Genomic DNA, 27377 nt, shown 5'->3' with positions numbered 1-27377 from the left:
CAATTTTAAAAACTTCTGCATTGTAAATGCATTAAGAAATTTTACACTTCTCAGTTTAGATCCCTGGGTTACCTAAGCAAGTGTATATGTGACAAAAGGTGTCTACTTTTGGCCTTTAATTGTACAAAAGGAACAACATGCGTTACCAGTGTTTTTCTTTGCTGTGTCTGTCTTATACATTTTGGAGGAAGGAGTGGGAAAAGAAAGAAGGATCCAGCTTCTACTAAGCTCTGTTTGGTTTTGAACTGTTTGGGTACTTCCAAAAAACAATTCTGGAGCCTTAAATCTTGCTTTCATCAAGAAGATGGTAATTCAAAATAGTTAACTGAATTTTGGTTAGTATAGCAGCAGGTCTTTTCATATCTTGCTTTTTGGTATTTGTAAGTCAACACACATGATTTAAAGAATATTTTATTTCAGTTATTTTGATGTTGCCTTTCACCTCTTTGACCTAGAAAATCTAGAGTACTTTAATAACCAATGTCCTTGTTAGAAACTTATTATGTGGCTCTTTTTGGAAAGGCAAGTTGACTATGTGGCATAGTGTAAGGAATTTTGATGTAATTTGTTTAGAGAGGCTGTTGCTTGACAAACCTTTTCTGAACCAGCTGCATGGTAACTGAGAAATTGGAAGTCTCAGGGCTGGACTGGTTAATGGACAATAGATGCTTTCACTTCTGTTCCCTGTTCAAATCCAATCTGTCAAAGATTGAAAATCGTTCCCTTTTCATACTGGGCAAGTGGCCTGTGAGTAATTAGTTGGTTGACTCTGCCTGGTGCCTGATAAAAATTTGCCCACAAGACAAAAATGCCTTCCATTTGGCACCCCAGCTGGTCGCTTCAGAAGCCAAAGTTGAATCAGCAGCCGTCTTTGCTATATTCTCTTCCAGATCAGGACCAAGATATTTTATTGTGCAGTGTGGACATGCTTATTTTTGGTTGTCCCCAGTTTCATTCTCTGTAACAGCTGTTGTAAGCACTACATGTAACACAGCAAAAAAGGGTTGTTTGCTTTGGGGTGGATGAATGTCATCCCCCTACAGAGGGCCAGGATCAAAGATTCACCCCATCAACAGCTCCCCTTGAGGAATAAACATCCCCCCCAAAACATACTCTGCTCCACAATATCTCTGCATTTGCTAAGTGCTATGTGAGACTTGGTCATGCATTTTCAGTTGAATCATGCCCAGCTAAAGACAAAGGGAATGGAAATATTACAGCAATTATGTGACACTAATTTATGAAGGAAAAATAGAAGCTTGCTAGAAATGATGGCTTGTGAGTTCATCCAGTCTTGGAGGAGGGCAAACCTAGGGGCCTCCATTTCTGGGGCAGAAGCCCCGGATTTTCACAGGGGGAACATTTCCACAAAGGTGAAGTGTTTTTGAGCAATTTCTTCAATGGACTAGGCACAAACATGCTTCTCTTTGACATGAAGGTAGTGTGTGCCTTTTTTTTTCCTCTCCCTCTTGCTTTCTTTTCCTTAAGCAAACTGAATAATTACAGCCAAAAAAAAGAAAACTGCATGCTTCATTTATATTTAACATCCAAGATTGAACGTAAGCTTGTGGGAAGTACAAAAACTCCCTCAAGCTTTTGAGGGTTCTAAGCCCTGAATGCCAACTGCTGGTGACTCCAAATTGATATTTATGATCCTCCTGCTCCTATATAGAAAAATCGAATTTCTCTTGCGTGCCCAATGCCCCCTTTGGTACTGCTAAAACTCTTCTTCTGTCCTACAACTATAATAAGCGATAGATCAAATTTTCTATAGTTTCTGCAAGGACTGCTAATACAGCTCTAGAGCCAAAAGCTGGTCAGAGGAGGATGAAGTAAGTTTTGGATGGAATTATATCAAGACAGAGAAGCCCTTCACTTCTTTACAGAGGAGATGATGTCAGTAAGAGACAAGGGCCTGCAGAAATAAGCTTGGAAAGAAAAACAGTAGACAGAGATGCTGGGCAAAAGTGAGTGAGAGTCATGATTTACGGAAAGATGGGAGAGTGGGCTGGGAAGCAAGGAATGAATAAACTGAACTGAGTTGCAAAGAAGGAAGGATTTAATTAAGGTGAAAGAGAATAGAGTTGATAATAAAGAATTAGAAAAAAAATGCCAGTGATGAACTCTTTTGAACCAGACTGTAAGCATGACAAAATGGTGCTTTGGAGCACTAAGATCTTTTGAAGATGTGGTTCCCGTTACAGGTGCTGAACATTTGGAAGTACAACTCTACTGTCTTAAAAGTCCAGCTGTGCTTCTAAATCCATTTTAATTACAGCTGTTATTATGTATTGATGGGACCAACACAAAGTATGGGGCAGCAGATCAATTCTTCACCCAAAGACTATCTGTTATAAAGGAGAACCTGTGATCCTGTGTATGCGACTATGTACCAATGTGTAAAAAATAGGTCTAGCCCCTAGACTGAGGTGCCTCAGATTCTTCTCCCCTTAAAATCATGATCTTGTGTGAGAGAAAATTTTCCTTCCAACTCATAAGGATTTGAGGGATGAGGTGTTGAACCCGCTGCAGCATGATAATCTGCAGTAATCTCTGCCAAGTTAATCTATTTTTTTCCATTTCATTGTCTTAGCATCCGAAGGCTAGGCTGGCTTCTCTTGACCACTTACCCTTGAGTATTTGTGCAGTACACTGCTAAAATGGGAAGCTGAAGAGTCAATATCTTCACCATAAATGGGCTACAATGGTGCATATTTCTGCCCTGTACAATGAAAATCAGCTTGTTCATTCACAGTACGTGCTGATGGAGGCTTCTGTGGAATATCATTTACAGCCGTGTTGTCTTTGTAGATGCCTTCTACGATGTGAGAACACTGATGAGTGGAGGGGGAAGGGGCCGACCTTCCACTTACCATATGGAAAACATCTGTAATGGGCAACATAGCTCTCTAAAGAAATGTGTTGCTGTTTCATAGTTTCTTCAAAGTATTATATAGACAAAAAGGTATCAGCTTGAATTTTTACCAGGGTTGACTGTCCCAGCCTCTAGAGTCATTTACCGTAATACCAAAGTATTCTTTTAAATGAGACAGACAGTAATGTTTTACACTGTCTCACACAAAAAGAATGTAACATCAACTGGAAAAGTATAGAGTAGTCAAAGTGCTCCAAAAATAAAACAAAAGAAACAATTTCATGCCTTTTTATTGTGGCCCCTTAACTCTAGTCCTCTGAGAACAGCACTGATTGATGTCGGTGATGCAACCTAAAAATTAATGTCAATTACCCAAAACAAAATGCACATAAGCAACGTTAAGGGTCTGATTTCAGTCCACAAAAGCCAGGAAATTCAGAGCTACTGGAGAGCCGAAAACCTGGATCTGACATTCCCGTCTTACCAACAGCCATTCTGCTGGGGGGAAGATGAGAAACAAAGAAAAAGGGAGTTACACCATTACAATAAATAATGTGACTGAGACAACACACTCTCTCTTTGCTGAAGTTCAGATCCACTGGGTCCCATTAGCTTTAAGACCAGGAACTGCAATGTGTTCTAGGTTTGGGTCTGAATAACTCCCCTACCACCTTTCTGCTTTTTTTAATATAAACTCCTTTATTGCTTTAGTAGCAATAACATTTAATGAAACCTAACTCTTAATTTTCAGTAATTATTTACTGTTCTTGTATTTCCAGCCATCGGAAGTAGGGGTGTTGCTGTCAGCATGATTAGTGCATGTTATGTATTTGATGCAATAATTGCGCATCCAAACGGTTTCGGCCCCGCACTCTTTGATAAATGAACATGCAGTAATCGAGCTGTTCTGGTGTCAGCATGCACACAAATCAAAATGTTCTAACATCAAAGAAGTACTTATGAAAAAACTTTCATACAGGATTTAAATATTCCTCAATGTTATTAAAAAAATATGGGCTGCGATATCATGAAAAGCCCTTGATGGAGTTACAAGCGGGTAATCCATCTCCCTATTCATAAGCCTATATTTAATGACTGAACAATGGCAATCAGCCAGAAGAATCTCATGGCCCGACCAGTTTGTTTCCAGACAAGTATCAGTTTTATAGATGTGCATATAAATGTATGTCTTCTGTAAAACTGGATACAAAAGAAAAAGATGAGATCGAAGAAGAGAGAGTTTGATGTGATGGGTCAGGCTGATGAGATATTGTTTGTTAATAGCATTGATCTGTCCTAGCATTTCAAAATAAGTTTCATTTAAGTAAAAAGTGTGCCATGGCAAGTAATGTGTATAAGTGGGTCTATGGAGAGGGAATGCAATGTGAAAGTTCAGAGTCCATCTAGTTATTTCATTTTCTTCGCAAAGTAAATATCATTGCCCCCTCTACAGATTGATCAATCTGAAATGACCAAAAGGAAATTTTAGTCAATTCTAGGAAGGACATTTTGGAATTCTGCTATTCTCAGCAACCGTCGACTGTCTCTGGGATGGGCCATTTTGCCAAGACATTAGGCAGGTAAGGAATAGACGGATGGAAAGACAGTTGGAAAGTTTATAGATAACTTGAGCCACATGTTAGAGAGAGTAGAAGTCTATCTTGCCTTGTGAATCAGCTTTTCCAACATATGAATGTGGATATAATGTCATTTAAAAAGTAAAATGTAAAAAAAAGCCTGGCCTTCCTTGGGATCCCAAGTTTCTTGGTACATCCTTGCTGCTTATAACTTTCCAGAAGCTCTTTGAAGGAGCAACAAGGTCTGTTTTCTGTACTGGCTGCCTTACCCAGCAGCTTGGATGGCTTTGAGCATTCTTCACATGCTGGCCAATGTGCCATTAGCGCTGTTAGACCCCTGTCTAAATATCATAGAATCATAGGCTGGTTTGGGTTGGAAGGGACCTGAAAGCCCATCTAGTTCCACCCCCCCTGCCATGGGCAGGGACACCCTCCACTAGACCAGGTTGCCCAAAGCCCCATCCAACCTGGCCTTAAACACTTCCAGGGAGCCAGGGGCATCCACAGCTTCTCTGGGCAACCTGTGCCAGTGCCTCACCACCCTGACAGTAAAGAATTTCTTCCCAATATCTAGTCTAAATCTACCTTCCTTCAGCTTAAGGCCATTACCCCTTGTCCTATCACTAAATGCCCTTGTAAACAGTCCCTCTCCAGCTTTCTTGGAGTTCCCCTTTAGGTACTGGAAGGTGCTATAAGGTCTCCCTGCAGCCTTCTCTTCTCCAGGCTGAACCCCAACTGTCTCAGCCTGTCATCATAGGAGAGGTCCCTCTGATCAATGTCGTGGCCTCCTCTGGCTTTGCTGCAACAGCTCCATGTCTTTCTTGTGCTGCAGACCTCAGAGCTGGATGCAGTACTCCAGGTGGGGTCTCAGGAGAGCAAAGTAGAGGGGCAGGACCACCTCCCTCAACCTGCTGGTCACGCTTCTTTTGATACAGCCCAGGATACGGTTGGCTTTCTGGGCTGCAAGCACACACTGCTGGGTCACGCTGAGCTTCTCATCAATCAATACACCCAAGTCCTTCTCCTCAGGGCTGCTCTCAACCCATCCTCTGCCCAGCCTGTAGTCGTGCTTGGGATGATACCTGAAGGAGTCTGTCTGTCCTGCAGGTAGCCACTGCTAGGAACTGCTGGGAAGAGACCCAGGACCACTCACCTCCAGGGCACATTTTGGGGCAGCAGAACCAATACCAGTAGCTTGGAAAACTCTGGGTCTGGAGCATGGGTGGTGATTAGGAGGACACTGCCCTTTTCACATGGCCCCACTTGCTCTTCTGCAAATGAAGCTACCCACGGTTGAGCTGTGCATACGCTTGGCATGTATCAGCATTGAGATCCTAATTGCAGGCTGTTAGGAGATAGTGAGCAGGGCCACTATCACACAGACCAAATCAGGGGATCTGATATTGTTCACAGATGACCAGATCATTCCTGTTACTGATTTTTTTCCTTCTCTTATTTGCTTTGTATATAATGAAGAAATCTGTTTGTCATACTACTTTCTTTTCCACAGCCTTATGGTTAGATCTGGCTTGAATGGGATAAATGTGTCATTACTTTGACATGGCTGGCCAATACTAAAATGGGTCGTTATTGAAGGGAGGAGCATCTTTCTGTGATTATCACCAATTGCAAGTAAAGTGATAACTGTTCAAAGGAATTAACTGCTCTGCTTTATATTTTTTACGAGCACATTGCATTCTTTGCATAAGGAGTAGGACATCCTGCATATAATTAAAGAATAATCTCTAATTGCCTAAATTATAAATGCTTCCCATAATCAAATAATTGTATCAAAATATATCTGGATTAAAGTTCAAATTAGGGATGGAGCATTGTTTTGAAGGATAAGGGCATCTGGCTTTCATACTTCATGGACCATTTTTTAAGTTAGGATTTGATCCTGGTCTTCAGAAGTTCAGGAGGGACCAGAAAATGTGTTTTGATTTGGGGCTATTTCTAATATAAATGTCATAAAACCTGGTAGTGTAATATAATTTATTCTGCTGCTAAAGTATTGTTTTAACTGGTTAAACTGCCTCAGCACTTGGATTTTTTCTCCAGCATGTTGCAGAAATACACATGAAAGATCGATTGGATGCCATTCTGCAGCTTAATCCTAGGTAATTTATTCAGTTTTACCTGAGAGAAAGGTCCAAATATATGTTCTTCTGGCTTTAATCAGTCCAACTACAATTGGTTCAACTTTTGCCTGAATAAGGAGTGAGTAAAAACTGAGCAAGAGCCTCAAGATTTGGCTCTTATTCATTAACCTCAGGGCAGACTTCATTTTGTATGATTTTTAAGCTATTAAAATGTTGGTTGGCTTCCATTTGAGCTCGAATTCCTAATATCACCAAATAATTATGTGTAGATGATGAAATGAAAAAACAGGCATATAGTCTCCAAACGCGCATTTCAGTCTGGGTGGCTGAAATGGCTCATAACATTCAATGCATGAAAATGGGGTGGATTGAATAAATTAGCAGAATCACAAAAGGAAACCACTATAGGAAATAGTTTTACACGTGTAATCACTGAAATACTCTAGTGAATGTGTCAATCTGTACTGAATAAATATATTTGTTTATAGACATGCTCTGTATTAGCTTCCACTCTTTCACAGCACTTTGCCAAACAAAATCCCACTAGAAGTAGGATGTTCGCACCCGAGTAGGAGTTTCTTGGATAAATATTTTTTCTATATTGAGACCAAAACCACTTCTACAAATTTCAGACTTTGATTGAAATAGTATATTTCTTTTGCTTTTTTTTTTTTTTTTTTCTTTTTTCCTTCCCATCTCCTCCACTGGCAACCACTGATGCATTACCTTAATTCCTCTTACCTCCCACCGCTCCGGTGAGCAGGCGCCCCGCTGCAGACAGAGTGCATCAGTCAGTAAGGAGCGTGGCTAGAAGTGGCCGCACCCGAATGCCGCCACCGGCAAAGGGCCTCGGAGCCTGAGAAAATTTCTCTGTTTACAGACTGACTCTCTGCTCTGCGTTGTTGGTTGGGTTCTCATTTCCCCGGTGAAATGCAAAGGGAGAATAGAGATGCTGTGCCTTCTGCAGAGAGCATTCACAGGATGCTTTCAGGGGGTGGGGGAAGAGAAGTATGTTGCAAAATGTCATTAAGTGCTCCTTTTCATTACGATTTCAACAGTTTTAAGAGAAGAATGTAGGTGAACGATCTTGTTTTGCCCAAATGATTTAATTTATTTCAAATACCTGCTCCTCCTATCCAATAACTGCCAATTCCAGCATCCATTTCTGTACACCTGGTATTTTAGCTGTTACGATGGAAGATATAATGTAATGAACATAACAATTATGGAATAGCATGCAGCGTTTTCAAAACACTGTGTATTAGCTCTGTAATCAAGCAATCCTCAGAAAAGGTTTTCAGTGGGTGATAGTATTTCTGTTTCAAAGGCAGGGGACGTTGAAACACTGAGACATGAAGTGGTTTGTCTGAGGCCACACAGCAAGTAAGTGTCAGAGCTGGGAGCAGAGCCCAGCCCTGGCTCCTGCCCTTGTGCTCAGACGACTGTAACGCACCATATTGTTTCCAAATAAATTTGCTAGAATTCGTATGCTGAGCTCGTGAGCAGTAGTGACATGGAGGGGGGGATTTAACCTCTTCCGTCACTTCCTACAGAAAAAACCCTGAGCCTCCACAGCAGTAGAAGGAAACTTTGAAAAGGCAAGAAAAGCCGTCCCTGGAGAGAGGGAGCCATCCAGGTTATTTCATGCTGAATTACTCTTAGGTTGAAGGAGTTTTTATTAGTAGCGGTATATTTTCACATGGGAGTGATGTGACTGTGCAGTGCCCTGAGTCATAAACCAGAGGTTTCGGTACCTAACCATACCTAAAGTCTTTTATTTGTATGTCTCAAGGCTTCTAGCTTTAACTTCATTCTCAGACATAATCAAGTTGCCCGCATACGTTATTGCTGCTGTACAGCTAAAGCAGCAAGTTGAGACACATCAGAAGAGGAGACGTTGGCCGCTGAGCAACTAAAAGTGTTCTGACCAGTTTGAAATAAGGCAGTAAAATTATTAGTGAACTAATTTCGATGCTCATGAGGAGATCAGGGATACTTAGGAACCACTGCATTTCCATTGCGGTGGGGGGATTAAGCTTTCCCAATTACGCTGGGGTCCAACAAGGTCATACCCATCAAGGTCTGATGCCTCATGGAGACCTGCTGTGTGCTTTGCCAGTAGCATGTCATGGGCAGACAGTGATGAGCCATTAGCCCCACGGCAATAATAACTTGCTGGATTTTGGCTTGCTCCACAGGAGAAGCAGCCTGCTCCCTCGGTCCAGGGAAGGGTGGTGAATGGAGCCCAGCTGCAGGTTTTGCAGCCTGGGGGAAAGAATTCCTCTCTCTGTGAACGGAGAGCAGCGTGCGGTTGAAGTAGGGCTCAGAAGAGGAATTTCTATCAGTGTGCTAAGCAGCGCCACCTTTTCTCTGACAACTAAAAAGAGTTTCTTGCTCTCAGACAAATACAGCCTATTAAAGTTGGTGGCAGTGATGGGAAGAACTCTGCGAAAATATGTTTGTTTTGCAAAGCTGGCTGCCAAGTATTGTTTTATAGTTCCAGTTTTTCCTTCTTTCTCCACTGTTTACAGTACCCTCCGAGAAACTTAAAATGATCTCTCTCTCCCTACCAATTTTGTTCTTTTTTTTCTTTTGGCAGACGTTGGTACCCCACTCCCACACCCCAGTTCTTGCTGCAACAGAAGCCGTGATCCTTTTGCCTTGTTTTTCTTTCTTATAATACCAGCTCAGCCCTGAGAATAGTGTTTGCTAGTTAACTGCAGCATCGCAAATTTGGCCAAATGAGCTGAAGAACAGCAGTACAAGCCCTACATTTTGTTCTCCTTCTGGTGGTACTGCATGAGGTGTCGGAGAAATACACTTGGTCCTTGTTTTTTCAGAGGTCCTCAGTTTCCATCAGCCTTGGGAATGTCATTCCCAGTAGCAGAGAGCAACAATAAAAAAGTTGTATAGATGAGATCTAAACTATGTTTTTTAACAGACTTGGATGATATATCCTGGATATATCCTGTTCCTGGACACAGCAGCACAGTTTTATGTGATTACTGAAAAAGTTCATGCCATTGGCAGATAAAAGGTAAACCAAAGCCCAGAACTGACTTTGCTGGAAAGCATTTTGTTACAAGCTGTTGAAGGGTCGTTTGCTGAAGCAGTGCTTTTGTCAGCGTGTGATGTTTGTGGTCGCCTACATAAAGTGTGCTGGTGACCTCGGCCACCATCCTGGAGGGCAGGTACTCACGGTGTGGAAGCCACTGCTGTCGCTGGGTGGCTGAAGACTCGGGGAACAGACCGGAGGAATAAAGTTGTTTTGTTGGTGTTTCTTACACCTAACTGTGGTTTCTCAGGGGCTAGTTTAAGCACAAATGTGGTCGTACTTCCAGAGGGACCATTACTGTAGGGATAAATGGATGCTGTAGCTCTCAGCACGTCGGTCTGGCCCCATCATAAATGAAATCCATGAGATTTCATGAATACAGCAGGGCAGATCATCCAGAGCATCGTACAAGTTCATCATCTACTAAACCTGTGTGATCATAGATGTATATTTGGGATTTGTTATTCAATATTGACCATGTACTAGACATTATTTACATGAAACATTCCCTCACCCTCTGAGTAATATCAGACATCTGTGCTTTGGCTAGTGATTAAAGATGGGTTTGTAGAATTAGAGCCTTCAGTGCTATTGTTTTAAATTGGAGAGAGAATTATCCATTATATTTCTTTTGTAACGTGTATGCTCTTTTAATAAGGAGACTTTATATCCACACAAATGTATTTAAACTTAAACAGAAGCAACTAATTCTAAACAACTTAGGGATTTTCTTTTTTAAACAATGTTGCTTATACTGTGCCTCCTCAACTAATTATTATTTTAATCTCTAAATAAGATGACACTGCTTTACATGTGGTTTGTCTATGCAGGCTGGGAAAAATTAGGGGAGTAACCTTTTAATCACAGGGGCTTTAATGTAGATGTTTTTATGTACAAAGAGCTATGAAGCTGTCCAGGACAACTTGTTTGATATTATGGCGGGCTAATGAAATTTCAAAGTTAGCATTCCCCAAATAAAATGGAAAGAAGACACAGGGAGAAAAGGAGCAGATTTAAAATTAGAGAATCTTTGTGTTTTATGGGTTCCAGGTTATTTGGAATGGAATGAAAGTTAATGCTACATCCTTTTTTCCATCATGCCAGCCAGTGTCTGATCCAAGAATGTCTCTTATTTAAAGGGCAGGGCTCCCTCCACTGTTCTTAAATAAAGGCTTTCACTGTCTGAGATCCAATCCTCCCTGATTTTCACAGTAACATTGTAAGACTGCATGAAGAGAATTATTTAATGAAAAGAAGTTTTGCATATGATTCCCCTATCTTAAGCCTGTTCAAGTCATATGGTTCGATTTACATTTATGCAAATATCAGAGAATAGAGTAAAATTACCAAAGGAGGAAAGGACTGTGGCATGTCACAAACAAGATGTGCCTATTTGTATTTATGTTTGCTAATGGAGTTCAGCCAGGACTTGCTCTTTGATTTTGATGTCTCTGTCTGCCATTCCACTTTCTGCATTGTAATTAAACCGCTTGCCCACACACATACAAGAGGACACCAAGAAAGGGAGACTTCAAGTTTTAAAAATGCTGTTCTGTAACTTGCTTATACAGGACCTATAATTCAGGATTTATCATCTTTAAGTGATACAACAGACCTGCGGTATGACATTGTGCCTTAGCTTCAATGTAAGCAGAACTGCAGACTTAAACCAATGGAGGATTTGGCCCAATAAACTTTAGCGTCTAGGATGCCCGCTGGAGATGTTTTACGCTAGAGTTTCCAAATTTTATCCCAAATAAGATTTAAACATCAGCCTACTCAAAAATCACAGCTGTTTCTTTCTCTTGCCAAACTTACTTCTTTCTCATCATGCTACAGCTGTGAAATTATGCACTAGTGTAAATTGTTAACTGGAAACCATTTCTAGCTAAGGTGCTTGCTCAGAAGTCTTAGTTTTCTAATTTGATACGTTACCTAATTGAGGAGTACTCACATCTTCAGGTTTGGCTGGGACTTGTTTCTATAAATCACAGCTTCAGTATAGCTTGTGTTAATAAACACACGATTATCTGCTCCTAAATTGGTCCTATGAACTCTTCAGTAAACTGTTTCATTTCATGTGACCTACTGTGGGGACAGGAGTTTTGCTGCCTTCTTCATGGAGCAGTTCTTTGTGGTCCTTGATATTACGCTACCTTGGGCTACCACTACAGGAGAGATATGGGACCAAAAAAGAGAGTAGAAAATGGATGATTTTTCATGAAATTTGAGGAGTTACTTGACCAAGGCCTCTTGCTTCCCTTTTAAGCTGTTAGTTTTCCCTTCTTTCACCAAACTAAAGGCAAAGTGTGATCTTGCTTTTAGGTGACTGACAGCAGTGAACACTGCTTGTCTTTTCTGCTTCATTGTACTTCTTTTCAGACTGTTGGAAAAAACCCTACCTTCATTTATTAAACAGTGATAGCATTCCCAGAGGAGATCTTTAGATCAGAATCCAATGTGCTTTGAAAACTTGAAGGAGCAACATTTTCAAGGTAGGGTTCTTTTACTACAGGCAAATAGAGGATGCCTGAGAAGCCATGAGAAGGTTCTTCACACGGTGCCTAGATGGGCTGGGGTCAGGACTGGGAAGCAGAGGACTAAGCAGCAAAATCATCATGCCTCTTCCCTAAATGGGAGCAAGTGGCAAGAGTGGACTGGGCAAGATTAAGGTCATCTTTCTGCTTTCACGTTGGTCCAGCCTGCTTAGCCTCTGGTTGTGGATAGCAGCACTCTGTGCTTTCACCTTTAATGAGGTCAGAAAAGGGGATGCAAAAGGAGCAAGAATTTCTATGAGAGCTCGATTGGCCAAATAAGGTTATATCAACTTTTCCGAGCATGGAATCCATTCTGGGAAAGTGAACTGTGTAATTTGTGCCAAGATAGGTGATTCCTCATGTCTAAAAGGTGGTCCCTTGACCACCCACAGACATAGTGGGTACAGTAACAGGCTGATGGACCTTCAGTCATGGCAAAGAGTCAGCCCACAGCAGGAAAATTCAAAGCACAGGCTGGTAGACAGTAAATTTTGAGAGAGCGCATGCAAAAAATTTGGATACACTAGGCAATTTTCCAAAAAGGGCTCCAGGAGGGACCGTGGGCTTATGTTATCTCCTGACATGGGGGCTATAGGAAGACATGTCCAGAAAAATGGGTACAGCTATAGCTTGCCATTTTAACCTCATATCAAGAGTCTGCATCATCCTCTATCTGTAATTCTGAGCCAAATAATCATATTTAAAAAAAAAAAAATACTGCCAAAGTGTTATAAAGCACCCAAAAGTGTCATCCAAACCCTTTACATTATGTCAAAACCACATTAAAATGACTGCCACATACATATAAACTCTCTCTTGCAAGGGCACACACATGCAAGCTTTATAAAAAACATCTTGCTGTTTCTCTTCACAATTCTTGGCATGTAAAGATATGAGATATGTCTTTTAGTATCACAAATTCAGTGGTATATATCTTAAAGATATACGGTATAACTCAGAACTATGGGATGACTGTAAAATAGTTTTGCTATGCATAAAAGCATTTTTGAGTTTAACCTTTATTTTCTAGTAATGTATCAAAATAAGAATGAAGTGTTATCTTGTTATCAAATGGGATGAATCAAACTCCCTCTTCTGAAATACTGATTTTCCAAACAGCTACCTTTAAGCTGAGGTTGGAGGTAAAGATTGCTTCTGGGTAAAATGCTTCAATTTGTGGCTAAATTCTGTAATAAAATATGCATATATCAGAATCACTTTCTCTGGCTTGGGAAGGAAGAATGTGTTGTTTTCATTATTGCTCAACTTCAAAATGGCTTAAGGAATTTTGTTGGTCCTTTCCAAAGAAATTGAACTTCAGGCAGAGATTAAAGCAGAGGAAATTTCAGCCCAAGGGCAAATGTTTCAGAAAGTTTAAAGTATGTAACAGGGAGTTAAGTAGGAAATAGTTTTCAATCCTAACTATAGCCACAGTAGTTATAATATATTGCTAAATATAGACTGGTGGGTGTGTCCAACTTTCTGAAGGTGTTATCCTCCCTCCTCTGAAACTTGCTTCTAAAATGACCTTTTCAGGGATATAACTAACCGTATAATATTGCCCGTGTTGGAGAATGTTAAACTTCATTATTTCCCAGGTGAGCCCAGCCAAGCCCAACTTTGCTTTGCAACCAAAATTCCTTTTGCAAAATTCAACCTTTTATCTTTCATGTGGGTCCAACTTTACGCTTGGGTTCATTTATCTTCAAGCAAACTGCACAATAGCCCTGAATATTTTGTTTATGTGTTAAAGGTTGTCACTTGGGTTATAAAGCTCTGTAAAAATATCAGGGTCGAGGAGCTAAAAACATTACTTTTGCATCGACTTCAAAATGCCAGCCATAATGGTTTGGGCAAGACACAGATCCAAACTCCCTTGGACTTGCTGCTTGTGGTTGTGGGAATATATTGGATCCTTTCAAAATTATTGGCTAGTCTGTTTTTGTGCATTTCATGTTTGGGTATAGCCTTTGGATTTTTTTGTTGTTGTTGCTTGCAGTGATACTGTCATGTCTGATGACTGGCTATATATCCCAGAGCTAATAGTTTGCTCTTTAATGGCATATGCTGCTAGATCTCTGTATTGAAGTATGGTGTTAATGTAAAGGATGCTGTAATGAACATCTTGTACATATTTCCTTTTGCATATTCGGTGTCTGTAAATGTCTGTCTGAATACATGCTTGCTGTTTTTGAAACCATTTCCTTACAGTTCAGTATAAATGCTATTTATATACAAAGTTGGTTGAGGTTATCCTTTGCTCTTAACGATACTCTGCTAATTCTAGTTTAAGAGAGGAGAAATTGATCTCGCTGACATTGATTAGGAAATTGGTAGAACTACTAAAAATGGTAGTTATATATGGCACTTCCTAAGTGCTTGCACGTAAGAAGTACAAAATAAATCTGACGAAGCACTAACTGTAATGAAGTAGGTGACTATATTTTCATTTTCAAACCTGAATGACTGTTGAAGGTGAACCAAATAAAGCAAAAGTATTTAAACTATTGTCCTTTTTGAAGACATCATTAAGATCACACAAAAAAAGCAATAGATTTTTAAACTGAGAATATCCCCTTAAAATATAGGGTTTCCAGTGTGCCTGAGGTATAAAGGAATAGTTTCCTATATTGATCGAAAAAGAGATGTTAAAAATGCATGAAAGGTATTTTAGTAAGATGGTGTCACAGGATCTTTTAAAATTCTTTTCTCAACTGACATTTAACTCTTGTGCTTCTTTACCATTGGAAACACTTGATCCCAGGTTACAATATATGGGATATCAAATTATTTTGTACTGACCAGAGGGTCTTTAAGATTCATTTGGTTTTGGGGGGGTGGGGATTATACCAGTGTCTGTTTACATAACTTTAGACTCAGACTATAAATTAGATTTGGAAAACTGTAATTATTCAGTAATTTATAGACTAGTAAGATAGGTTAGAAATTATTCTTCAACATAGTGAATAGAGAACACATGCTTATAAAGGACAAACAGATTCAGCATAATAATGTATTTTTGGCCTCATCTATTTTGCAGGCAATTAACAAAATAGGATGTTACATTTTTGCATATCTCTCGCTCTCCTGAAATAGAGTCGCTAACCACTTGTTAACCACACTGATTTTTTAATAGACAAAGTGGTTGCTTATAGCTTCCCCACCAGAAATGTTCAGATTAAGCACACTATTAGATTGCAGCCAGAATAGTCTACAAAACAGGAAGAAAGCCTTGCCTTTCTCTCTGCCTTCTTCCCTTGTTTAACTTGATGTGATAATTCATTACAGATTTTCTCTTGCTTTGACAGAGTGCCTACCGCAGAAACGGGATGACTTTTCTCGCCTGCTAATATGGATGTGGCTGCAGCAACAGGAAAGACAGTGTTATATTAAGGTGATTTTCTTTTCCCCTCCATGGAAGGAAAAAAAAAAAAAAAAAAAAAAATACAAGCTCCAATGTCTCCGTGTACCAGTGAGTGGGCTGGTTTGTTGTGACTATCTGCTGGCTGACTCTGTCTCTTTTTCCAGCCCCCTCAATCGTTATTCTTGTTTACTAGCTGGAACATTTAGCTAATTAATGGCAGGATGTTTGGGATAGCGTGTAGGTGGACAAGAATGCAGATCAGACAATGCTGAAGTTTGCAGGGGACTTGCTGATGTCAGCCTCTTTCTGAAATGCGATGTCATTTTTATTTAAGTGTTTGGAAGTCTGTATGTTCTCCTACAGACGTTGTTTTGTAAAGCAGGATGGGGCAGAAAGAGGCCAGAGGTAGGCTGGGTTATGTAGGTTTATATAGGTTATATAAAGGTTATATAGGTTTTCCTTGTGATTTTTACCAAGAGAAAAACTGTTTTCCACTGTTTTCCACTATTTTCCACCGATTTCTCACAACTTATTTTTAAGTGTTCAGACAGTGTAACACAGTTTAATCCAGTAAGGGGCTTTTTGATGAGAGTAATATCGAGTTCAGATCCAAACATATTCAGAAAAAAAGTTCAGGTAAACTGTACTTTACCGGTTGGAGACTTGTCTTTTTGCAGACCCAAGGATAAGGCTAAGCGGTCAGCCCCAAATTTTCAATATTTACATCTCCTAAGGCTCGAGCCATTGCTCTCTGAAATCAAAGAAATTACACCTTCGGAGTGATTTGGCACTGGAGTGGGCCCCTATTCAGAAAAATACACCCTGAAGTATTTAAATAACTGTGTCTGTCTCAGTGGTTCTAGGCAAAGGCTTAACGTTATGTCCTTGCTCAGCGTTTGCTTCAGGAAGCAGATGTTGTCTCTGTTGTTGACAAAGGCAGCGTTACTGTTGGATTTGGTTAAAGAAGAAACGGGCTCTTTTTTGCCTTTTTTTATATTTTAGTTCACGTTGTTTGTTTTCAGATTTATTTTTCAAATCTCAGTCCCTCCCTCTATGCTTCTTCCCGTCCCCTGCTCCTCCAGCCTTTTGCTGGCCTTGCAAACACATTCATTTCTTCCCATAAAAACTGTACAAATATAGAGCTAACCACGATGATGCCTGACCAGAGAAAAGGGCTCATGCTTCAGCCCGTCACCAGGATCTCCAGGCACGGACTGCTTGTGTCCCTCCGGTACCCCCTTGGCCCCGGGGTCTGCTTCAACCGCTCTTAGCCCAGGCTTGAAATCTAACTTAAACCTCAAATTAAGACAGAGCACTCAAGGGATCGAGAGGAGATTAGCAAAATATTACTTTTATATAGCGAAGCCGTCTTCCTCTTTTGTGCTTAGTATGTGAGGTCTTAATTTTTTACTCCCACTGTATGCTCTTGTGGTCATTTGTAAGTGGTTTTGTTGCTCTGCTTTCCTGGGCTTGCTTGCAAAAACCTTTAAGATATATATATATATTTTAAATAAACACAAAAATGTCTCTTCTCTTTGCAACCAAAATATTGTAAAAATGAACTTTGTACGTGAAATATTACTGCCATTCATAAATCGTTTTTTCAGGTTTTTTCTACCTGTTTAATGTTCTGTTTTCTGGAATTAATCTGTGTGTAAAGGACTAAAAGTAATGTGTACAATGCAGTGTATTAAACGGAGTGGGGGGGGGAAGTTTTCTGATGTTCCATCTGTGCTTCTTGAAATATATGATTAAACTTTTCTTTTTATCATCACTCTTATTTTTGTTGGCGTCCTTAATCATGGAAAATTATATGCTTGCATAAACATCCAGACTTTTTAAAAGGACACCAGCATTTATTGTATTTGGTTTCGATCTGCAGGGATATAGACAGAAGAAACCGTTTCAGGCACTGGGTACTGGAATCAAAATTCCTTCCGTCGCTGTATCTCTCCCAGATTTTACATTTTAAAATATGCATAAGCAGGAAAAATACTGGCACTTATTTTTTACTGGTCTACTTAAAGTCCCAGAGAATGAAGACTCAACATACATTTCTCTCAGAAATATGACAGATCATGTTTTTGTTGGTCTGCTGTATGTTTGTCTATCTTGAACAGTTTGACAGGCAATTATTTATAAAATCTGGGTTTGCCCAGTAAACCCATATAATAACCTTTCACTTCTCTGCACAAGTCAGTGAGCTGCATTTAGAGTAAAACAAGGTAGGTTATGTCTCCCTATCTTGGACTAACACAGTTTATTCTTATTTTGGGAAGTAATTTCTTTTTTTCTTATCTGCAGAGTTTTCTTTAGCTCTGTTTAAAACAAAAACGAGACCAGCAGGACTCGTGCTGCACACAGAGCGTGTCCTAGCACCACTTCAGATGCTGCAGAAGCAGAGATCTATGTTTAAGCTGGTACTACACATTTTATCTTAAACTTTTTTTCTTTGTTACGTGTATAAAAATCACTTTGAGAGTCAGTTAATGGCTGTGTACGAATAGCTTTGTGCTTGTGCAATTTTGGCTTGCAAACCGTTTTGATTCTTAGCAAGGATTAATAGTAACTGAATCGGGTTATGCTGATTATTAGTTGCCCGAAGAAGGGAAACAGAACCAGTTTCAGTAGGAGTAAGACTGAATAACATTAAAGGGAGCGTGAGTTTTGCTCACAGTTCAATGCCTGCCTTGCTGTGTGGTTGTACTACCTAGTTTTTCGCTTTCTTAGTCCAACCATCCACAAAACAGGGATAATAATTCAGCTTGAAAATTGTCAGAGGTGAGGGAGCCACAACACGGGTTTCTAATTGGGCTTCATCTCATTTCCTGACCTGTCCTTCCTCGGGCTTTCTTCCGAGAAAATAAAGCCCTTTGAAGGCTCTTGCCTTCATCTGGAAATCAGGAGAAGCTGACAGTGCTCCATATTTCTCCGGAGACACTCAGGACCTCACAGGATTTGCCCCCCGCCCGGGTTTTCAGAGTACACTTCTCTTTGTCAAGTGAAGATCTCACTGGGGAGAAGAAAAAAAAGTGTTCTCTGGCACTTCTCGAGTTTAGATGAACCTTAGCGTTGTATTAATGTTCTGCCATCAGCTGTGTGTAGATCTCATAAAATGTTTTATAGCTTCCCGTCTAGCTCATACAGAATGTTTCATAGTACATAAACACTTCTACTAATAATTTAAGAATAAATAGATAGTGACATTAGTCACAAGTCTAACCTCTAGTTGAAACTTACACAGTTATAGGTTGATTTTGTGTTTTTTTTTTTTTTGCCTAAGTGAATCATCTTGTCCAAGGTTAGGCTTTTTATACCTCTACTATATATCTACACTGAGCGGCGGTGCAGCGAGGGAAACGCGGTGGTGGCATGCTTTAAATCCAGGGCTTTATTCGGAGGGCACAGAGCCAGCGCAAAGCAACGGAGCCATCCCTGAAGGAATTGAATGTAAATTTGATGGTTTAAATAAGGCCAGATGCCTTAAAAAATTATTTTGAAAGCTGTATCTTTAATGTAGCTCTTAACTTGGGTTTTTTCTGCTTAAGATAATGACGTTGCCTTTACAAAATAATAAGAAAAAATAGCTCTCATTTATTCTGGGGAGACAAAAATCAGATACGTTGACTTATATAAATCACTGAAATGTTGGCAGCTGAAACAAACTTTTAGAAGGTAGATGACTGCAAATTTGAAGGAAACCTTCATATTTTACTCTTAAAAGCCTTTTAACTGTCTAGAGAGCACTCTAAGGCACTACATTAATAGCCATTCTCAGTAATCAAGCTCCACTATACTTATATACTATTTTTCCTAAACAAGATAGATTAGTAGTAGAAGAGAGCTGGAAAGATAAGTAAGGAAAATCAAGAACTAAAATTATAATAATACAGTTTCATTTTACATTTTATAGCACTCTTCTATATTTGTGATTGATAATTCATCTTAATTCCTATCAGACAGAAATATTGGCGCAAGAGTCTTGTTCCAATATCTGTGTATTTCTGGACTAGTCTTCATCCAGATGTTTTGCAGATTTTCTTACTGATTTTGTGAAGATGTAATCTGTCAATCTTTGGTACATGTATGACTTTGATTACTGTGATATCTGAGTGCCTCACAGTCTTCCATGTATTTATGCCTGCAGCACCTCTTTGAAATAATAATGTGTTGTTATCTCCATTTCGTCTGAGGCACGGAAAGGCTAAATCACCAGCCCCATGTTGGGAAACCTGGGACGGTTCAGAAAACCTGGATTTCCCAAATCCGTACTGATGCTCTCAGTGCTAAGTCATCTTCCCTCCACAGTGAAAATGATAGGTGTGCGTAGAAAACACATAACCCAGCCCAGGTTAGGAGAGAAAGTGGCAAAAGCGGTATCCAACTGGATCTACGCGAGGAATTTAGGGAGGAAGAATGCGATCACTCAATTTGGATCCAGTCCAGGGCTCAACACTTTAAAAGCTTCTGGCTGAAATGTGCCACAGCCACTTAATGACCTCATGCAGAAACATAATCGTTACATTTCCACCAAAACAGGGGCTGTGGGACACTTTCCCTCCTTCACATTCTGCTGGATTTCTGTGTCAGGAATCACCACGAGGGACGTGCTCGTCAAAAACTCCTACTCTGGCAGTGCCAGAGCGTTCTTACCTTAATCTCCCCCCAACCTGCCTTTGCTTAGTGCATCAGAGCTGCAAGAAATAATAGGAGAAACACAATTAAAAACCGTAAATGCCCTCTTTTAAATGGGGCAACAGCTGCGATGGGTGTTCACAGAGATAAAGTAAAACGTTAACTTTTAATAAATGAACTGGGTCTGAATGTAATAAAGTGCAACTGGAGTGTGGTGGGTGATCTTCAGCCTATAACTAGACCTGGAAGAAGAGAAGGTGTAAGATACCTGAAGCCATAGCGGGATTCAGATAGTCAAGAGTCAATAAAGCAAGTTGGCTCAAACCAGTTCTGTTTAGCTCTCATTTCCATAAGTATTTAATTAATTTGAGGAGAAAAAAAAAAGCAAACAAAGAAACTATTGCATTTCTTGTACTGACATGCTTTCCTCAGATCTGCAAATGAAATAGCAGCAAGTGTTTGTCAAGCCTAGGTGAAAACAAATCTGAAACATCGCTGGAGAGGGAGAAGGAAGGCTTTTATAGGAGCAAGGCCACAGCTGAGCTTCTCTCCCTGAGCTCCCTTGCTCAGATCGTTGTGTGTCTGCTGATCCTCAGTGCTGAAATCTGCTGCACATGCACAAATTTTTTGTAGCTTCAAGTAAACGATTTCATTAAATTAGACACGATCTGTCTAGTGTTCTCCATGTCACCTTGGCCTTACTTTACTGTTAAAAGAATTTATATTCCTCTGTTTTGGAATGGTATCAACATTTTGTTAGTCTTAAATTTTTACTGTTCGGCAGAATTTGGTGTAGACAGGACAGAAATAAATTGAAGGGGTGCTTTTAGTACCTGGGAAAGGGTGTCTTTGAAAGTCAGCTTCTTCATGGAGGGTGCTGCTCTTATTCATCCTCTCTGGGATAGCGGCAAGATTGATACATGACTTCGGTAGGGCTTGAACTTGTACAACTAAGGTTCAGGTCATCCTTGAGGTCTCCCTCAAACTCATATGCATCCCACTTGTCTCCGTACTGTGCAAATTAGAGACAAGCCCAAGAGGAAAAACATGACAGAATCTTCCACTGGAAGATCAAGAACCACAACGCTGACTATCCAAGGTAAGACAAAATAAAATAACCTTGGTCTGGCTGGACTCAGCTAAATGTCGCTTGAGGAATTTTTTATTTTTTTTTTTTTTTTACCTATTTGACAAATACTTCATGTTTATTTCCACATTTTGGTGATCAGAACTTTGTGCTCGTGTTTGGCAGTGAAATAGTTAAGAGTAGTTATTTCTTGTATGTGGTTAGGTTTCAGAGCCAATACAATGGTAAACAACTTTCTGTCTTTTTGCAGCTGTTTTTGACTAGCGGGTTAAGAACCTTTCACGTTTTAAGGGCAAATGTATTTTGGAGCAGAGTCTGAGGAGTCGGTTACTTTTATTCATGGTTCCCAAATAGGTGTAGCTATCTAAGCTAGTCCACATTGCTCTGCTGATGTGTCCAGAAGTGTGAATATTGTCCCTTGCAACAAAACATTGCAACAAAATCATGCAAGAAATGACCAAAGCTCCATCCACACATGGCTTAATGGGAGCAGTATGAAGATTATTCCACCAGGACTCTGGAGTTTAAATATCTGTTAGTCTGTGTGCTCCAATGCCCTGTTAAACCTCTTTGGACAAGTGTCTATGAAGCAGAGGACTAACTCCTCATGTCGGTGAATGGTGCTCATGTAGGAAATTAATGTTGCCTTGGGATCAAATGTACGCTACTGTCAAACTAGATAAGAAGAAGGAAAGGCATGGCTATGGACTGTGACAGGAGGTGTGGCCGTGCTTGCAGGTTACAGACTTCCCAATGTTATCGTGGTGAAGATAAAATTTGGGATAAGCAGCCAAACTTTTGAATTTTTGGCCAAAGTACAAACCTTCCCAGTTTTTGCCACGGTTAGTTTTTATATGTGTTTTTTTACGGTGTTGAAGTTGGGCTTGTAGATGATGCTCGATTCATTTTTATTTTGTCGAGGCTTGTTTTATTTGCACTTTGGTATGTATTTGTGGTGCACACTCTGAAGGGATTTTGCATCTTAGTTGGTTTCTTTGGTGGTCCTAAAGGCAGGGCAAAATTAATGCAACACTTAAAGAGACTGTTATTAAAACTTTATTCACAGGTGAGCAGGAGAGGCATAGAAAATGTATTTATTTATATGCATATATATTAAACAAATATGAATATATATATTCATATTTTTTCAAGAAGACTGAATACCAAAAAACAGCTCTGCTTTTACAAATCCAAAAGCAAACTTGACCCTGTTTTGATACCTTCCTCTCTCTGCAATGAAAGTAGATTTATCCTTTTAAAGATAAAGATTTTTCACTTTGTGAAAATAATTTGATTGCAACCCTTGGCTTCTTTTCTGTCTGTATTACTCATTTTTCTCTTGTACAAAGTTTAATGTCAGACTATGGATCTTTTTAAGAGATTGTGATGCTGTGTGAAGTTTTATAAAAATCATGTTTGACCTCCTGTATGAAAAAGGGTTTTTTGAATCTGGAGGTGTGAGGGGTTTGGGTGGTTTGTGTGTGTGTGTGTGTGTTTGGTTTTTTTAAATCAAAGAGAATATTGTTTGAGAGGGAGAGATCTCAAAGGGCTGGATATAAGCCCCCAGTTTATGCATTGAGGGCAACAACTGGTATATTTATAGCGCTTGAAAGTTGAAGGGAGTTGTCAGAGCTGGACGCAGCAGAGATACCTCATTGCTCCCTTAAACTGTGTCTGAAATTTCCTTATATTTTGTAATACAAAGTTGTGTGCTTGGCTGCCATTTCCTTCCTTGAAACTCCCAAAGGTAAGTGGATTGTGCCCTCTGGGGGCTCTCTACTGCTTTAACTTAGATTTAAGGGGGTGCTGGGGTTTTTCTTTTCTTTTCTTTTTTCTTTTCTTTTCTTTTCTTTTCTTTTCTTTTCTTTTCTTTTCTTTTCTTTTCTTTCTTTTCTTTTCTTTTCTTTTCTTTTCTTTTCTTTTCTTTTCTTTTCTTTTCTTTTCTTTTCTTTTCTTTTCTTTTCTTTTCTTTTCTTTTCTTTTCTTTTCTTTTCTTTTCTTTTCTTTTCTTTTTTCTTTTCTCTGTCTCTCTCTCTCTTTCTTTCTCTCTTTCTTTCTTTTACATAAAATATCACATTGATGCCCCCCTGCCCCATGTCTCATGAAGAAAGAAATTTATGGCCTTTTTACATCAGGAAGTCTAGCTTTTCCTGACATTTTATTGCTTTGAATATTTGAAACATTTCAATCCCAGACAATAAATATTACATGATTATTGTTTTCATATGGATAGGCTATTTCTCCCTGTTTTTCCTATCCAACTTTTTACTAGCAAGTGACACCCAAAAATTTATGTATACTAGAAACATTACTATTAAACTTTGCTGGGAAGGTCAGAGATAGTCCCTCAATTTGCATGCATACAATATATAGGGGAAAAAAAGTTAAAATCATCTCATATGTTTTGAATCCTGTAGTGATACACTCTTACCTCAGAAAAGAAGGTATCATTTTTTTCTTTCAAAAAAGTGTTCATGTTATAGGTCAAGCCTTGTTTCCACTGAATTAAATGATAGCTCTTGAGGCTTTGGTGGGAAAAGCAGTGAGCCCCAACTGAGTGTTTCCCAGATCAGCAACCGGTAACCTGTAGGTGCAGATCTTAGGAGTTTACTTGATGTTGGTGGGATGGGTCATACCCTTTCGTAACTCAAAGTGTAGGTTTTCTGCTCACCCAGGTCAATATCTTGTTGCTCTCGTGGCAGAAAAAAATCCTGGTCAAGCGGGAACCGTGAAATCCAATCTGAGGTTACACTTTTTAATGCTTTTTATTTGGGAGAAGGCAGCTGGCTCCTTGCTGTACGTATGGAGAACCAGTTCTGCAGTACGAGCCATGGTGACCAAGTCTATCTTGCAGTCCCAGTTTTGAGTTGACAGTCATCAGATAAAAAAAATATATATGAAATCTCTGGTCAAGTAGCTAAGGTCATAGGACTATGAGAGGCACAGGTTCTGCTTAAAAGAACTAGATTGTCTAATTTTTTTTATATTGAGATTTTTTCATGGATACCATGCAGGACCCTGCTGCCTGTGCCCCATTAACTGTCATGTTATCGATGACTTCATATTGATCTTGACTGCAGAACTGGGTCCTAAAGAACCCATAAATCTCCCTCTTTCTTTCAGTTCCTGATGGAATGTTTCATCCAAATTCAGTCACTGTCTATATAACCACAAAGAGAGGAATCCTAATGTGTTTCAGGGGGAGGCAAGCTGTTGAGTTGTAGAGACAGTGAATGTAAGTATAGGTCTCTGGAACATTATCTTCAGAGACGCATCTGCCACTCTCGGGCTGGATGAAAGTTTGGTATGGGGATAAGAAAAAAAACCCAAAACCTGTCAAAGTTTTCAGCTGCAGCAATGGCTGTGACCTGGTCCTGCTTTCTCTCCATGCCTTATGCAGACAGAGAGAACCAGAGTCTAAATCCATTCAGAAAGAAACATTACTAAGTACTTGTTTAAAGTCTTTTTTAAGTGTTGTTGTGTCTTTACCCTCTCTCCTGTCTCATCCTCTTTTTGGAATGTTGAAAATAACATTCAGTTCTGTGCTGCCTTTGTCTGTCCTTTTCCATGTGGTAAACATGGACTTTTCCCTCCCTGTTTCTTACAGACTTTCAGCCAACTTGGCTTTTCCTGTTTACTTCCTTGTCAAAGGCATCATTGGTGATGTCACTCCAAGTCTAGAAATAAGGTTTTTGCTGCCTTTCCTAGCTGCCTGCTGCTCCATTTTATATTACATTATATTAATTTTGCATCATATCAGATTTGGCATATCTTCTGATTCATTTATTTATGTTTTAAGAAAAGCAGTTGCTACTTCCCCCTCCCCTCCCCTTACCAACACATGCTGAAGGTGAAGGCACTGAAATGGGTTTCTGGAGACCTGGGCTCCCATCCAGACCTCTCAGTGCCTCAATTCATTATAGCTGTATCATGGGAATGAATTTGTGGACCCAGTCTTATTTTAAAATAGTAAAGATAATAATGATAATGAGAAGCGTGTAGGCCCCAAAATTCAAATGAAAAGATGATGGTACGGAAGCTGCCATAACTCTGTGACTGAAACACTTACCACCACAGCTTTGCAAAACCTGTTTTCTTCTTCTTGCACAGACGGAGATGAATGCAGCAGAGCAGCTGCTTCATCAAGTGCTGTGTTTGTTTCTTCTAATTTGGAAACCCCAAATATTTTAGAGCCTCAGGAAGACACTGAGTTCTGATAAAGGCAGTTACTGGCTCAGAGTTCCCTCTGTGGTTTGGACACAATTCTTATATTCCTCACAACGGAAAGCAAAAAAATGTAAACCCTCTGTAGTTATCAAAACAGGCTGTGATTTAATTTCTCAAAATCTGTGAGTTGTTGCTGAACAATGAAGGTACCACATATAAGATAAAATTTTCATGACTGATGATATTTGTAAATGTACAACAACCTCCTCGTGAAAGCACCAGCTTCATGGCTGAAATCAGCATTCTCTGTTTTCATATAAGAAAGAAAGGTGCTCCTTTCAGAGCACCTCTTGGAGCTGTGCATAACCAATTTACTGAGGTCCACCTGACGCCATTGGCAGCTCGGAAGAATAGTTCAAAGAGGAAGAAAGCAATCCATTTGTCTCAGCAAGGTATTAGCAAACATCTACTTCTCCTTGAACCCTACTCAGAATTACCCTTACGTTGCAGATATACACTGTCTTGCCACCATCAGTGCATTTGCAAGGACTAGAAACATAGTGAGCTCCTAAGAGAAGGGGCAGCATCTGTCACCCATCCAGCATGAAGCTGGCTTGATAATTGGTATAGCTAAAGGAAGACTGTAAATAGGAATGCTTTCCTGAATTGAAGTCTACATGATCAGGAAAGAAGAAAAAAAGAAAAGCCCATGGACACCTAGGAAGGAAAATCAGTTAACGGTCTGTTGTGTGATACGAAAGGTAATCACCTGCACCGTTGGAGAGTGGTGATCTACAACCATCGGTGAGTCTTGCTAGCTAGAGCTAATACCCTTACCCTTGGGTCCCTCACCATTTTATTGCTGCTCTGTAACAGGATGTGCAACTGCTATGCATTAATACGTTATTACAGATTGGCTAGTGTAAACTCCAGGTGTTGAGAACATGATTTATTCTATTAGTATAAAAAGGTGTTTTCTATGGCCATATTAAAAATTATACTAACTGTTGGGCTTGCCACTGCGCTGTGTGTGGCACATGCCAATTTAAACCTGTCATTTCCTCTAATTTAAGGATATGTTCTCAGAAGATCATTAATTTGGGGTGGAGTTGGGGATCATAGTGCAGCTGTGGCCTATTAACCCCCACCTGGCCGTTAATCCCTGCAAAGCACCTTCCCCAAAGATGTCTGCTACTACCACATAGTCACTGAAACAGAGACCAAATAAATTACAATTTTGTGTGTGTTTTATATTTAAATCTATTTTACATTGCATTTTTAATTTAGGGTGAATTGTACCTATTATGTGATGTATGAACCCAATAACTGATAGGTCTGTATTTGTAGTGAATTCACTATTTAGTGGGCTATACAACTCTACAGAGCTATGTAAAAGCCCACAATATTCCTCTATGTTCCTCGTGGCTTATCCCAAAGCAGCACGTATTCCTGCAAGCACCAACCCTGAGCCCCACTGGGATGAGCAGGCATGGGCTCATGTTCCTCCTAAATGGGCTCCCCTCTGCCACTGAGAGACTCAGGGGTCCTGGAAATGGAGCAGCAGGCAGCTAGGAAAGGCAGCAAAAACCTTATTTCTAGACTTGGAGTGACATTAGACTGAGCAGCCAGAGATTCAGTCTCTGTGGCTTATATGTTTTGTGTGTGTGTGAAGGCAGTGGAGTGACTTCAGTCTGTCCAGATGGCTCCTAAACGCCCAAGATCACCCATGTGATGCCAGTGGAGGGGCTGGGTCAGCAACGTGGCATCACCCACAGGGCGAGTTGCAATATCTAACAGCATGCTACTTGGTTTTCCAGTACTTCATGCCTTGTGTCCACACAGCTTAGATACAAGTCCTTGCTCCAGAGCTGTTTTGAGATGACCTTGGGGAAAGCACAGTGAGAAGACTCAGGTCTGCACATGACGCAGCCTTGTGCACTTGGCTTGACTGCTACTTTTTTTCCCATCTACCCTTTCA

General features: G+C 40.0%; 1 protein-coding gene across 9 annotated transcripts in view; it reads left to right on the top strand.

The window, feature by feature from the left end:
* SUPT3H (SPT3 homolog, SAGA and STAGA complex component) overlaps positions 1–17266 on the top strand; it is a 283193-nt gene extending 265927 nt beyond the window's left edge. For 7 of the 9 annotated variants that reach the window (XM_054820115.1, XM_054820119.1, XM_054820111.1 and 4 more), the window contains one exon: positions 15435–17266. In XM_054820115.1, coding sequence (XP_054676090.1) covers positions 15435–15479 — 45 coding nt within the window. In that variant the 3' untranslated portion in view covers positions 15480–17266. The remainder of the gene's footprint in view (positions 1–15434) is intronic. The other 2 variants (XM_054820116.1, XM_054820113.1) reach the window with 1 other exon arrangement.
* The last annotated feature ends 10111 nt before the right edge of the window (positions 17267–27377 follow it).

Source organism: Grus americana, chromosome 3, assembly GCF_028858705.1.
Source record: "Grus americana isolate bGruAme1 chromosome 3, bGruAme1.mat, whole genome shotgun sequence".
In the NCBI taxonomy this organism is placed as follows: Eukaryota; Metazoa; Chordata; class Aves; order Gruiformes; family Gruidae; genus Grus; species Grus americana.
The sequence above is the reverse complement of the archived record's forward strand: the minus strand, read 5'-3'. Positions and strand labels throughout refer to the sequence as shown.